Below are 15,938 nucleotides of genomic sequence, written 5' to 3'. Positions count from 1 at the left end.
GAATTTCCTTGGGAGTTTTCCGACAACAGCCACTATAACTTAGGCTGACTCTCAGGGTAAAAAAAGAGATTTCTGCCAATCTTCCACCAGTCAATCAGGTGGAAATCCATAGCCTGGGTTTGTGCTTAAAAGCTGAAATGGTGGCAGGGGATTCCACAAATCATCTTTGGGTCTTTGAGGATGATGATGTGAGCAGTACGATTGGTCTCAGTGTGCCTGGGCTACTTCTTGCCCCTGAATCACTGTCCAGTGACCCTTTACTAGATGTCAAATAGTATCATCCCATGATGCCTTCCAAGGTTGAACAACTCACCTTTTTAGGCTTGCTCTTGAGGCCATTGTCACTTGGCGAAGTGCCAAGTACTAGGTTTCACAAGAGGTGCAGTATGAGGAGAAAATGGGAAGATGGAGAGGAGGAAGAAACCGATTACTAACCACAATGGTGCGATAGTTTAATTGAAAAGTTCCTGAGATCTTCACTTTCCTCGCTCGTTTGATAAATGTTACTTGTCTGTAAATGAGGAAATCTGGCCTGTCCTGGAATTTCTCTGTCATCTCTGTAGGGGTTTCCATTCTGCTCACTAGCCCATCCACACGCAGCTTGCTATTGTATTTCAATGTCCGGTCAGTCTCTGGTTCAGATGATCGAAACACGTGCTCTACAAGATACAAACACCAGGGAGAGGCAGTGTAGTGAACGAGACTGATGGGACTGGTCCACAAATTAAAGATCAAAGTGACCCAAAGCATTTCACAACTCTATTATCCAATGTCTATTTATGGCCAATTTTCTTCCCTTCTCTCATGGTAGCTAGAATTTTTTTTTGTGTGATTTCATAACCACTGACAACCCTCACCTCCACAATCTCCCCACAAACAACAATTCATGTGCCTGCTTAGGTAGGGAGTGATAACAGTCTATTCTATCATGGGAGACACTGCAGCCCAAGCTCAACCCTGCCCTCAGCCCTTATCCATATATTCCAGCAGTAGCTGCTGGATAGGGATCAGGAGTGATTCCCATAAAATAGTGGGCATCAGCCCCTCATCTTGATTCCCAATACAATAAAGCAAGATTAATAATTGTGAATGAGGAAGTGGCTCAACTCCCTGGTGTGTGTGGAGTTAGCTGGACTCAGGCAGGGCAACAGTAAGGGTGCTTACCCCAGACCTCAGCACCCTTGACCTCTATCCTGACAATGTGCTGGATAATGCCTATGTTTACATCACCTCCCCTCCCTCAAAGTTGGATAGCTTCTTGCCATTTTCACAATTGAATACTGACCACTTGAGTCACCAAAGGGTGATTTGCATTCACTGGGCTGTACTGCAAGGAGTTGAGAGCTTAGGTTTTCAGTACTATTTCAACACCAGTACAAAAATAATGCTCATGATTTAAGGGGAGAAGGGAAACAAGGTTGCTGTAAGGTTAAAGCAGAAGACAATGACATGAGTCTTGATTACACAAACTGAGGGCAAAGGAAGGAAGAGGAGGAGCACCGGAAATTCATTCTCGGTAATATTTAACCCATAACTGCTACGCTTGCACTAAGTGCCAATTTCTCCTAATGACTTTTTTCCCTCCAAGGTGTTTTCAGAAGGGATATTATTGCTAGGAAATAGAATATTTTACCATTTCAGGCACCCAGTGTTGATATCAAGCCACCTCAACTCAGCTATTGTACATGAGATGCAGAGTAAATCCCTCTGTACTCTAGTCAAGTGAGGTACAGAACCATGGGGTGCTTCAATTTCCTGCAGCTTAAATGGAGGGAGAGGGTCTAACTGAGCACTTCCCTCCTTCCACTTCAGCCACAACAATTAAGTATTTTAGACCAAAAATAAATTATTGGAATCCTCTTAGAAGAACTTCTGCTCCTGGTTGTGATGGGTTCCCTTTCAGTGGTGAGAATCCTGGAGTTGGGTTGGGTGGTGGGGGAGCCCACCCTTGCATAAATAAACAGGCCCAACCTAGGACAATAGTTTGGGATCACAACAGTAGCCTGTAAAGAACACATGCAGCATGGAAGTACTTAATCACACAGTCCATGCACTGCTTGCAGATCCGAGTTGTTCCTACAATCCAGGAGACTCTAAAAGGGCCATGTGGGCCTCACCATAAACTAATTTTTCTATAAACCATTCCTGTCAGTCACATATCCTCTTATTGAAGTTTCGTCGGCCTTACTATTGACAGCCATGTATCGGCCGTTTTTAAAGTACTCTGTAATGGTCCGAGTTTTCATGTTACGTTCAATTTTCTCCAACATATCCTTTCTGTTCGAGTACCACTCTGTCACCTTCACAAAAGAAGTACCTGTGGATGATTTAAAAAAAGATTTTGAATCTCTTGTTATTCCGCCTTCTGCTCAATTCCTTACTATTCATTCTTAGTCATGTGGTTATTTGTATATCGAGAGCTGTGGGGCCCTGACTTCTATCAAGCATTCTTCATCAACAAGCTCGGCTTTTAAATCTGTTTTCTCCATAGAATACCATTCTTTTACTCACTATAAATGTGCATCCTGTTGAGGAACTAAGATGGGCCAAATGACCTTCCTCACCCGAAATATTCTTATGAAATTCATCAAACTGTTGTAGTGATAAATTTTGTTAGTTCTTGATTGGTCAGCTTCTTACAGCAAAATGTCTCAAACCAACTTAGAGTCATGTGTAAAGTCAAATTTTGTTGCCAATATTATGGAGACAACTACAGTTCAATCAGTTCAGTATGTGATGCCCATAGAAAAGAAATAATATATACCAAGCAAGGGAGGCCTGATTCCTCTGATATTATAGGTCCAGAAGATGCTTCATCTGTAAGGGTGCCAGGGCTGTATATCAGAAACTGCTATTCAATACAGAGGGGATCATTGAACCATCCAAGCCACAGAGGGTTGCTTTATTTTACTTGACCTGCTTATCTTGTTCCTCAAATGTAACATGTAAGAACTGTTTAATTACTACCAAGATGGTGGGATTACTCATGATAGGGCAGTGAAGAAACTGAGGCTGGAGTTTTCCAGCCCCATTGGCCTTGAGGCAGGTGGTGGAGGGGACAGTATGGTGAGAAGACAAAAAATTGGTTTCATGCTGACATGAAAGTACAGTGAGATCATCCAATGGTGCATGGTGGAATGCAAATCCCGCTTAAGGCCAGCATGAACCCAATTTGCATCCTGGTAATGGGATGCAAAATAAGGCCTGACTGGAATCATCCCCCCATGCCAGGAAGGTCTAGGTGTGACTGGGTGAGGAAGGCATACTGGGTGGATGAGGTTGGTGGGGGGGGAGGATCAAATTGCATGGGGGAGTGAAGTTGTTGAGGGTGGGTGAGGTTGGGAGAGGACGGACAAATGTATCAGGCATTGAGGTTGGGAGGGGGGAGGAGACAATACGGGGAGGAGGAGAGTGTAATGAGGCAGATTGTGGCAAGCAGGGAGGTCGGCGTGAGGGGCGAGGAAAGTGTAAGGGAAGGATTTTGGAGGGGAGAAGGAGTTCGGGGGGCAAAACCGTCTGGGGGGAGGAAAGAGTTTGGAGGAGAGGAGGGGGTAAGGGGGGATGTCCAGGTGAACGTGCAAGAGAGGGGTCTGTGAAGTTAATGACTGCCTGTTGGGGAGCAAACTGTGGGAGTGGTAGGAGGGGATGGTGAGTGTGAGGGGGTAGAGGGAGCCGGAAGGGTAGGAGGGTCAGGGTGCATCAGTAGCGGTAGAAGGGATGGCGAGGGTGGTTGGTGGGGACGCGGAGGCGGACATGAACCCTGGGAGTGAGAAGGAGGTGGTCGGGGAGGTCAATGTAGATGGGGTTGGGATTCTCAGGAAGGTAGGGAACATGCACATTCACCTGGACATCCTGGAAAGACAAGGGATTAGGTTGGTAAGTGACAGTGGGGAGGTGCAAGGTGATGCCAGGGGGTCGACATTGATGGGGAAAAGGACATGGGTGACTTGGGGAGGGGAAAGGATGGGGGAACAGATCAAAAACATGACTATGACCATCATTGTCGAAATTGAAAGCAAACGGAGCTTCATGTTGGACGGGTAAAGATGCTGCATGGAAGTGTAATCAGTGGGTGGACAGAGATGCAGGTCAGTTTAGATGGACAACTGAAAGAGAAACCCAGCAGGCAGCATTGAAAATGCTCAGGACATTGTAATGAGTGTGATGGATGAAGACTCTGCATGTGTGGGAGAGTGTTTGCATGAGGCTCTGAAAGGCCCTGCCACACACACAATTCTCCCTCCAGAATTACTCGTGATCTAGCTGTGTGAAACCTGTCAATGAAGCCAAAAGACAACATTACACATTATTCAGTGGAAGTGAATATATTTTCTGATTATAAAGTAACAAAATATGTTCACCCATGCAAGCACTTATGATCAGAATTTCTTAACTTTTCTAGGCCTACCACTTCTTCTAGGTGCTGCCCTGACATCCGCAGCAGGGGTGGAGACAGCCTGTGCAATGGTTGGCCCTGCTGCCTCTGAAGATTGCGGCGTGTGTCCTCTGGAAAGCCGAGGCCTTGAGGGCCCCAGCTTGCTTTAGCGGTCCTCCTGTGGGCCATCTGTTCTCTCTACAGTAACTGAGGATGAAGTTGAGGAGGTCACAGGCAAAGGGGACTCAGGGGGAATGGACAGCCTCTGAGATTCCTGAGTGGATAACCCAGCGGTGTCCAGCTGTCACTCTTCCTCCCTTCGCGTGCCCGAGGACCCCAGCCTGACTGCTTGAGGTGAAAGAGCACCTGGAGGGACATCGAGGTGCCCTATTTCCCTCTCGTGTTGCCACTGCAGGAACTCACCCATGGCTACCGTGATGGAGAGCAGGTCTGCACACATCTCCGCATTTTATTGGACCAGGGTCTCCGTGGTGTCGGTCATATATCATGGAGACCTCCATGTGCACACATGTAGGCACCACTTCATCAGAGAGCAGGAGGACGCACTCCTCCAACTTGCGTGCCACTCTTTTAAGGGCTTCCAACAGCTCTGCGTGATATCTCTCCGCCTTCTTCTGACTCTCCACGATGAGTTGGAAGGCCAAATCCAGAGGCTTGTCATCTGACTCAGAGCTCACAGATGCCTCCTCCCTAGCAGTCCTCCGAGTGCCGGGGAGCTCAGCTGAACTTGCCTCCTCCTGCTACGGGCACATGTCAGTGCGGTGACCACCAGGTTGTGAACCCGAGCCTGCTCTAGACCTAGGTCCCAATGAGGCGTGTCCCTATGCGCTAGTGGAGGGTGTAGGTAAGCACTGTGATGGGTCTTCCAGGCTGCTTATTTTTAGCTCTTCATTGAGGGAGGAGTCCTATTGGCTGTTGTGTTGAGAGAGGGATGATGGGGTGCCGGATCCTCATGCGCCAACCTCACCATCGCCATAGGCACCATCCACGTCCTCACCAGTCAGCGCAGTGGCACGCTCCTCAAAGTGAGTGAGGGGCCTAACGTGGGCCACTCCACCCCCAGCTTGGGACCTTTCCATGCTGTTGTGAGTCAGTTTCTCCTGCATGAAAACAGAGGGAGTGTGAACAGGACACATGACACTGCGTGGAATGTTTGTGTGGTGAGCGGAGCCATGGACGGGATAAGGACACAAGCTCCAGAGGCTATGAGCCTAATGGAGATGTGAGGATGTGTGTGAGAGTTCGTGGTGTTGTCCCTTGAGGCGTGAAATCCCTGTGGATGTGTGATGGGTTTGTGAGTGTGAGTTGAGAATGATGAGGTGGTTGACTTAGCCTGGCGGAACAAATGAGAGCATTCATCCTCTTCCTGCACTGGATAGTTGATCTCCCCTGTGCTCGGTTGGCACTGACCACCACTGCCACTGCCTCCCAGGCTGGATTGGTGACTCTGGTGGACCTCCTGTGGCCAGAGTGGAGGCAGAGGACACTATGGCGGTCTTCCACTACATCCAGCAGACACCCCTGAAAGACATCACTAAATTTGGGGGCTGCTATCTCCTTTGCTTTTGGGGCCATCTGTCCATCTGATAGCAGAATCTGAAGCTATGTACCAGAATCTGATGAACAAAGATGAATTAGGGAAAAAATGGAATGGTGCAGAAAAAGGGCATAAATCACAATGGTCACTGGTGACGCATAATGCAATCTCTGTGCCTTTTAACGTGAAAGAGCAGAACATTTCTTGGACTCCAGATGATGTGACTACCTTTCTGGGTGTCAGTAAGGGCTGCTTTTGCCTGTAGAGCATGTTGGATTCCTTGATGGACTGCTTGCCAAGAGTAGCTGACAGATTGATAGTCCAACATACTCAAACTGTCTTTCAATACTTCAAGCACTGGCATTCTTAGAGTACTGAGGTACAAGATAAATCAAAACACATTTGAAACACTGACATTGCCGACTGGAGACTATTAGTGCCACTATTGCACATTCTGAAATGTGATGGCTAACGGTTAATGTTTATCTGCTTGTAGAGCCCAGGGAGGCAAGAATGAGATGCACCAACACCAGCTACTGAACTATTAGGGTGGAAATATGAAAGGATAGAATATAGGGAATCATAGAATGATACAGCACAGAAGGAGGCCATTCTGCCCATCATGTCTTTCTAGCACTTTAAAAGCAATACTCAAGTAGTCCAACTCTCCTGCCCTTTCCCCTTAGCCATGAAAATTTTACACTCCAAATACATATTTAATTCCTCTTTGAAAGTTTTTATAAAACCTACTTAAACAATCCTTAAAGGCAGTGCATTCCAGATTATAACAACTGGTGGAATAAAAACAAATTACCTTAAATATGCATCCTGTGTTCCATTGGTAACAGCTTCTCCTTATTTACTCTACAGAAAATCTTCCATAATTTTGAACACCTCCACCAAGTCTCCCCTTAAAATTCTCTGCAGATTTCCAGTCTTTCCCTGGTACCATTCTAGTAAACTTCCTCTGCATCCTCCCTGATGCCCTGACATCCTTCATTAAGTGTGGTGCCCAGGATTAAACACAATATTCCAGCTGGGGCCTAACCAGTGCTTTATAAAGGTTTAGCTTAAATTCCTTGTTTTTGTACTCAATGCCTCTAATACAAAGGCAAGGATCCCGTGTGCCATTTTGACAGCCATCTCAATATATCTCAAGGCAAATCAATAAAATGACTCATGCCCATTTGGATCTGAGCTTAAATGATAAACATACTTAAAGTTTTGTACATAATTTTCCAGGGATCTGGAATCTAATTGATTTATGAGAACATTTCCCCTAGTAAGTTGCTAAATCTCACCTGTGGGAATGAGAGCCCATGTGCAATTTACTCCTGGATTTCTCTTTGTTTTGTAAGCTTAAGGTTCCCTGACATGTGTGGTAAGCAGGTGAGAAGATCCCAACAGGCAGCCTGCGTTCAAGTATTCACAACTATTGATCAGTTTTTCCTATAGAACGTCCAGACACGGAGAGGGGTCTCATTGTGGAAAGTTGCTACTTGGTTGACAAAAGCGGATTAAAATATAATTTAAAACAGACCAAACAACTTAGCTCCCAATGTGCATTTGCTAGTGTAGTGCTGAGATATACAGGCCAGGAAACTTCCAGGTTCCACTGCCAGTCTATTTCTGATCTCCTTGATTGTTGCACAACAACCTTCCCTGACACCCACTTGCTGAAAAGTACATGACAATGTGGGTGCTGGATGAGGACTGAAAGACCTCGGTTGCAAAAGCCCAATAACACTTGAATAGCTTGTCATCATTCCCAAGGTTCAGACAACAAGACTAGCCGACCTGGATTGCCAACATCCATTAAACTGTTCCTGACATTACACAACATCTTCAGGAGAGGAGGGAAATAAAACTGAAAAAAGCTGATGAAAACATGTAAAACCGGTAAAACTTACATTCAATGTCCTCATATTCAATCAGTCGCTTCACCATCCCATCAATGTTCAAGTATGGAGCATATTTTTCTAGATTTGCCTTCTTAAACTGAATTATCTTCTCACCTTTTGGACAGCGTGTTTCAATGTCTGCAAGAAGTACAAAAATCATCTTAATGTCAATTTTATGTGATCGTGCTTCCAGGCTCTTTGAAATAGGTACTCAATTAGTCCTACTTCCTGGCTCATTCCCGCAGCTCTACATATTTCTCCATTTCAAGCATTTATCCAATTTCATTTGAAATTCACTATTGAATTTACTTCCACCCTTTTAGGCAATGCATTCCAGATCATGATAGATTGCTGAGTAATGAGGATCCTCTACATCTCCCCCTGGTTCTTTTGTCAATTATATTAAACCTGTATCCTCTGGTTAGTGTCCCTCCTGCTGGTGGAAGCAGTTTCTCCATATCTACTCTTCAACCCTTCAGAATTTTGAATACCTCTATTAAATCTCCCCTTAACCTTCTCTGCTATAAAGAAAACAAATCCAGCATCTCTAGACTTTCCAAATAATTGGAGTCCCACATCCTTGGCACCATTCTAGTAAATTCCTCTGCATGCTCTCCATGGTATTGACATTCTTTCTAAAGTGTGGTATTCAAAATTAGCCGCAGTACTACAGCTGAGGCCTAACCAGTGGTTTATGAAGATCTGGCATAACTTTCTTGCTTTTGTACTCTTCAGCGTTGTTTAAATCTCCAAGGATGATTTAAATAAGAAAAAATTACACTGGAAAAAAATTTCAAATTGTGCAGTATTTCAAATTTAAATACCTCACAAAGTGTTTTTTCTGTTGGGGTGAGAAGAGATCGAGTGGATAATTTCACTTAAGTAACTTTCAATTAAAAGGAATATATTCCATTAAGATCTTGGACATGCAACATTCTGAAAAGAAAAATCACAAACCCGAGTTTCCAATACATGGGTTCACAGCAGCCAAGGTTCTCTGGCCACACAGTGATTTTGAGAAATCATTCTTTTAACACAGTCGCTATACTTGGGGAGCTTTTGGAGAGACTCATTGCCCGGACCAAATCTGCTTTGAAAACTCTGCTGTGCTGTTGGCTGAGGAAAGACCGTGTCTGCTGCAGAATAATATTTAAAATGGGTTGTTGAACTTCGTATGTTATTTTTGTTCGAATAATGCAAAAAGTAGCTGTATCCAGGTACTAGTACAGTGCAATAATCTGTTCTGATCACCAATTAAATAATAGTACATTCATCTACACACAAATCTCACAAAGTGGGGTTGGTACTAACGGTTGGACACAAACCATTAATATTGCAGAGTGTGAGAAGAGATTGCTTAAGGGGGCTTGAGACAGAAGAAATTATCATGAGAATGAGAAAATAGCAGAGAAGTTGTATAAATATTTTCAATCTGTCTTTACAGTATAAGATGCAAATTACAAACCAGAAATAGAGAGTAACCAAGGTACTAACAAGAACAAAACTTATAATTAATATCAGCAGAGAAATGCAAGGTCCTAAAGGCTGAGAGATCCCCAGAACCTGATGGTCTACATCCTAGGATTCTAACAGAGGTAGCTGCAGAAATAGTGGATCCACTGGTTATGAACTTCCAAAATTCCCTAGATTCTAGTACAGGTCCAATGGATTGGAAGTTAGTAAATGTAACATTGCTATTCAAGAAAGGATGAAGAGAGAAAACAGGAAACTACAGGCCGGTTAGCCTGACATCAGTCATCAGGAAAATGCAGCAATTTAGGTAAAGAGGAGAGAGGTGATACTGCATGAGCTAAAGTAATACTTTGCATCTGTCTTTACCAAGGAAGAAGATGCTGCCCAGGTGGTGAAAGAGGAGGTAGTTGACACTTGAAGGGTTTAAAATTGGTAAGGAGGGGTTATTGGACAGATTGTCTGTACATAAAGTTGGTAAGTCACCAGGGCCAGATCAGATGCATCCAAGGATACTGAGGAAAGTAAAGCAGGAAATAGTGGAGGCACTGATCTTAATTTTCCAATCCCCCTTAGTGACAGGCGTGGTGCCAGAGGACTGGAAAATTTCAAATGTTACACCCTTGCTCAAAAAAGAGTGTAAAGATAAGCCCAACAATTACAGGCCAATCAGTTTAAACTCGATGGTGAGAAAGCTTATAGAAATGATAATCGCATAAAAAGTTAACAGTCACCTGGACAAGTGTAAATTAATTTGGGAAAGCAAACATAGATTTGTCAAAGGCAAACCGTACTTAATTAATTTAATTGAATTTATTGATGTAGGCCAGAGATGATTGATGAGGGTAATGCAGTTGATGAGGTGTATATGGACTTTCAAAAGACGTTTGATAAAGTGCCACATAATAGACTTGCTAGCAAAGTTGAAGCCCATGGAATAAAAGGAAAAATGGCAGCATGGATACAAAGTTGACTGTGTGACAGAAAACAGAGGCCCAGATTTTTGCCCCCTGGTCAGGTATGTAGGGAAGGGAGAATTCCATGCTGGCAGCGCGAGCATGGCTAAGGTAATGGTGTGCATCAGGCAGTGCATTCTCTATGAGAAGGGCTACACTTAAATATGTCATTTTGTGTCTTAAACAGGTCCCAGCTCTGTCCGCTCTTCTCCCCAGGTCCATAGCATTCCTCAGGTGTCAAGAGATGGAAGTGATGTCTGAGAACACAGCATCACATCATACTAACACACATATGCTGCCAACACAGAGACAGGCACATCGGGGGGATGTAGCGGTGTTTAGAGTCGTTGGCACAGGGTGAAAGTCACCACACTAGGGTGCAGGAGTAGGTGTCATAAGAACATAAGAACTAGGAGCAGGAGTAGGCAATTCAGCCCCTCGATCCTGCCCCGCCATTCAATACGATCATGGCTGATCTCATTTCAGCCTCAACTCCAATTTCCTGCCCTCTCTCCATAACCTTTCAACGCATTACTAATTAAAAATCTGTCTATCTCCTCCTTAAATTTATTCAGTGTCCCAGCATCCACTGCACTTTGAGGTAATGAATTCCACAGATTCACAACCCTTTGAGAAAGGTAATTCCTCCTCTTCTCTGATTTAACTCTACCACCCCTTAGCCTAAAACTATGGCCTCTCATTCTAGAATGTCCCACAAGGAGAAACATCCGCTCCACATCTACTTTGTCTAAGCCCTTTAGCATCTCATATACCTCAACTAGATCTCCTCTCATCCTTCTAAACTCTAGCGAGTATAGACCTAAACTGCTCAATCTCTCCTCATAAGACAAGCCCCGCATCTATGGAATCAATCTAGTGAACCTCGTCTGAACCACCTCCAACACAACTACATCCTTCCTCAAGGGGACCAAAACTGTGCACAGTACTCCATGGCAGTCTCACCAATGCCATGTACAGTTGCAACAATACTTCCCTATTTTTATACTCTATTCCTTTAGCAATAAATGCCAAAATTCCATTTGCTTTCCTTATTACCTGCTGTACCTGCATACTAGCTCTCAGCAATTCATGTATGAGGATACCCAGATCCTTCTGCACTGAAACAGTCTGAAGTTTCTCTCCATTTAAATAATAAGTCGCCTTTTTATTCTTCTGACCAAAATGGATAACCTCACACTTATCCATGTAAAACTCCATCTGCCAAATTTTGGCCCATTCACCTAACCTGCCCATATCCATTTGTAAATTTCTTATTTCTTCATTGCACCTTACTTTCCCACCTATTTTGGTGTCATCTGCAAATTTAGCTATAGTACCTTCTATCCCTGAATCCAAGTCATTAATATAAATTGTAAATAATTGGGGCCCAAGGACCGAATCCTGTGGCACCCCACTAGTTACAGCTTGCCATCCAGAAAAAAACCCATTTATCCCAACTCTCTGCTTTCTATTGGTTAGCCAATCCTCTATCCTCTATCCAAGCTAATATATTACCCCTAACTCTGCGTGATCTTATCTTGTGTATTAATCTTTTGTGCGGCACCTTATCTGGAAGTCCAGATATACTACATCTACAGGATCCCCACTATCCACTTTGCTTGTCACATCTTCAAAGAACTCTAGCAAATTAGTCAAATACAATTTACTCTTCATAAAACTGTGCTGATTCTGATGGATTGCATTTTGACTTTTCAAATGCCCCAAAACTACTTCCTTAATAATGGATCCCAACGACAGACATTAAACTAACTGGTCTATAGTTTCCTACTATCTGCCTCCCCCCTTTTTGATTAAGGGCATTATATTAGCATTTTTCCAATCCACTGGTACCTTTCCAGAATCTAGGGAATTTTGGAATATTATAGCCAATGCATCCACTATCTCCACTGCCACTTCCTTTAAGACCCTGGGATGTAGGCCATCAGGTCCTGGGGACGTGTCACCCTTTAATCCCAATAGTTTGCTCAGTACTTTTTTTCTAGTGATGGTGATTGTTCTAAGTTCCTCCTTCTCTATACCCTTTGCACTACCTGTTACTATTAGGGTGGTACTAGTGTCCTCCACTGTGAAAACTGAGGCAAAATATTGATTAATTGTCTCTGCCATTTCTGCGTTCCCCACTATTAACTCCCCAGTCTCATCTTCCAAGGGACCAACATTCACTTTAGCTACTCTCTTTCCTTTTATATACTTGTAGAAGCTTTTGTTATCAGTTTTTACATTTTGCGCTAGTTTTCTTTCATAATTTACCTTTGCTCTTTTTATTATTTTTTTAGTAACCCTTTGTTGATCTTTAAAAGTTTCCCAATTTTCCAGCCTGCCACTGACCTTTGCAATTTGGTATGCCTTAGTTTTTGCCTTTATGTTATCTTTAACTTCCTTGCTTAGCCATGAATGCTTTTCCCCCCTCTTACCATCTTTCTTCCTCATAGGGATATATTTTACTTGGGAGGAATTGAATATCTCCTTAAATATCTGCCACTGTTCATCAACTGTCCTATCTTGTAGTCTTCCTGCCCTCATGCCTATGTAGTTACCTTTGTTTAATTCCAGAACACTAGTGTGGGACTCAAGTTTCTCGCTCCCAAACTGAACTTGAAATTCTATCACTCTTCCCTAGAGGATCCTTTACTATTAGATCATTAATTAATCGCATCTCATTACACAAAACCAAATCCAGAATAGCCTGCTCCCTGGTTGGCTCCACAACATATTGCTCCAAGAAACAATCTCTAATACACTCTATGAATTCTCCCTCGAGGCTACCCTTACCAATTTGATTAGTCCAGTCCATATGCATATCAAAATCACCCATGATTATTGCCGTGCCTTTCTTACATGCTCCCAGTATTTCCTGGTTTATACTGTGCCCTGCTGCTGAACTACTGCTTGGGGACCTATAGATTACTTCCACCAGGGATTTCTTTCCCTTGCTATTTCTTATTTCTACCCAGACTGACTCTACAAGTTGCTCTCCATTGCCTAGATTATTCCTCACTATAGCACTAATCTCTTCCTTTACTAACAAAGCTACACCACCTCCTTTTCCTTCCTGCCTATCCTTTGAAACACTGAGTATCCTTGGATATTCAACTCTCAAACCAGTTCTCCCTGTAACCACATCTCAGTAATCGCCACCAAATCAAACCTATTTATCTCTATTTGCGCTGTTAACTCATTAGTTTTATTCTGAATGCTACGCGCATTCAGATACAAAGCCTTTAAATTTTCCCTATTGTCGATTTTCCCTACTCTTATATTATTCTTTGGTGCAATATGGCATTCACACACTCTGTCCCTTCCTTTCACTTTTTGGTAACAATCAGCCTCGACACTAACCTGCACTCTTATCCTCTCTTTAAACTCTGATTTTTTATACTTCCATGCAACTGAACACTCCCCCCTACTATTTAGTTTAAAGCCCTATCTACAACCCTAGTTAGGCGATTCACCAGGACACTGGTCCCAGCATGATTCAAGTGGAGCTCGTCCGAACGGAATAGCTCCCTCTTTCCCCAGTACTGGTGCCAATGTCCTATGAATTTGAACCCATTTCTCCCACACCAATCTTTGAGCCATGCATTTACCTCTTTAATCTTAGTGACCCTGTGCCAATTAGCTTGTGGCTCAGGTAGTATTCTGGAGATAATTACCTTTTTGGTTCTGCTTTTTAATTTAGCCCCTATGCTCATATTCCCTCAGCAGAACCTCTTTCCTCGTTCCGCCTATATCATTGGTACCTACGTGGACTATGACAATTGGATCTTTTCCCTCCCACTCCAAGTTCCTCTGCAGCACAGATGAGATATCCTTAACCCTGGCACCAGGTAGGCAACACAGCCTTCGGGACTCTCAATCCTGGCTACAGAGAAAAGTGTCTATTCTCCTAACTATACTATCCCTGATGACAACTACATTTCTCTTTTCTCCCCCCACTTAAACGGCTCCCTGTACCACAGTGCTATGGTCAGTTTGCTCATTCTCTCTACAGTCCCCGTTCTCGTCCACACAGGGAGCAAGAATTTCAAACCTGTTGGATAAGGGCAAGGGCTGAGGTTCCTGCAGTGTTACTTCCTGGATCCCTTTACCTGCCTCACTCATAGTCACACCCTCCTGTCCCTGACCACTAGCCAAATTTAAGGTAGTTAATCTAAGGGGTGTGAATGTCTCCTGAAACACAGCATTCAGGTAACTCTCCCCCTCCCTGATGTGTCACAGTGTCCGAAGCTCAGACTCATCAACTCTGAGCCGGAGTTCCTCGAGCAACCAATAATTGCTACAGATGTGGTCACTAGGAACCACAATGGGGTCCACCAGCTCCCACATCATGCAGCTACAATACATTGCCTGGCCCTGCATCTCTATTTTATTTAATTAGTTTTTCAACTTGTTTTTAAATTTCCAATTGGTATTTAGTTTATCAATCTGTAAAATATTTTTCCTATTTACCTTTAATCTGAAAGCAAGTTAGAATAGAGATTCAAAATACACTTTTTAAAATCAACTGGAACTTGCTCTCTCTGCTGAGTTGAAGCTGAAGTGTTAGGCCTCTGATCATAGGACCCAGCAGATGCTGGAATGGACAACTGCTGCACAACTGCAGCCGGCCCCATCAACCCCACCTGAAGGCCAACCTGGGGCTACAGAGGTCTCCTTCAAGGGTGAAGATGCCAAGAGCTCCTCAGTACTCGCATCCTCTGCCGTCTCCCTGGCCCCTCTGCCAGAGTCCTTGTTTGCTCCACATGCGCCAATGACCATGGGTGCCCATTGAGAAATGCAGAGGCTGCAGTCTAAAGTAGGTCCCCAATGGGTGCCTGTACAACGAGGACAGTCCCAATGTTCCTTGCCCTTTAGACAGATAAGTGAGCAGCCTACCTCCACTTCCTCCGAGGCAACACGGGGGCACTTCGCAGGAGTGTGCGTGAGCGCAGGATGCTGTCTTGCCTATAGCATTAATGGGTTCACTGTGGTTACTGTGTTCACATTGTATACGTCACATTTGAGCACATTGAATATATTTCTTTTTGCCTATATGACTCAGTGCGTACGTGTACAAAAGAGAGGAATGATAAAAATGTGAGAATACTTCTTACCAGTAATATTGAGGCCAAATTGCTGAGTTGCATCTTGATGTGTCTTCGCCAGGAGCAATGATGTGCCTGATTTATGAGGCATATGAGAGCTTCTTCCTTCTCTTTTGCATCACATAAGACTCCAGAGGTCAAAGGCTCAAGCACTAAGATGCTCCTTGTATCTTTCAGTTTCCATCTAAAAATGCCTTTAAGGGAGGATTAATGATCCAACTCCAAGACCAGATGCTAGTCAGCAAGCGCATCTCAAGCATGAGTGCTGGGTGCTAGACATTCACCACATAGTGGTGTTGCACTTTGACCTTGGTGTGGGCAGTGCAGCTCAGTAGGCCATGTATTACCTAGTTAATATAGGTCATTTGCTGTCACCAATACAGTGGCTATATTGCCATTTCTGGTGTCACAGAATGTGGTTTGTGCGGTTTGTAGAGGTACATGTAAGCTAGGACTGGGGCATGTGCCGCCCAGTTCATAACCAGGACCATTGACTGGAATGGATGTAGCAAAAGTGATTTCAATGAGCCATTACAGCACAGTTGTCTAATCATCATGTGCGAGATGCCATAT

At 43.9% G+C, this 15,938-nt stretch overlaps 1 protein-coding gene across 1 annotated transcript in view; it reads right to left on the bottom strand.

Moving 5' to 3' along the window:
* ccdc135 (coiled-coil domain containing 135) overlaps positions 1–15,938 on the bottom strand; it is a 110,693-nt gene that overhangs the window by 57,321 nt on the left and 37,434 nt on the right. The window contains exons 11-13 of the mRNA XM_041214146.1: positions 7,844–7,972; positions 2,189–2,317; positions 436–659 (exon numbers count right to left, since the gene is read on the bottom strand). Of these exons, the coding sequence (XP_041070080.1) occupies positions 436–659; positions 2,189–2,317; positions 7,844–7,972 (482 nt within the window). The remainder of the gene's footprint in view (positions 1–435; positions 660–2,188; positions 2,318–7,843; positions 7,973–15,938) is intronic.

The sequence above is a fragment of the Carcharodon carcharias genome, chromosome 20, assembly GCF_017639515.1.
Source record: "Carcharodon carcharias isolate sCarCar2 chromosome 20, sCarCar2.pri, whole genome shotgun sequence".
In the NCBI taxonomy this organism is placed as follows: Eukaryota; Metazoa; Chordata; class Chondrichthyes; order Lamniformes; family Lamnidae; genus Carcharodon; species Carcharodon carcharias.
The sequence above is the reverse complement of the archived record's forward strand: the minus strand, read 5'-3'. Positions and strand labels throughout refer to the sequence as shown.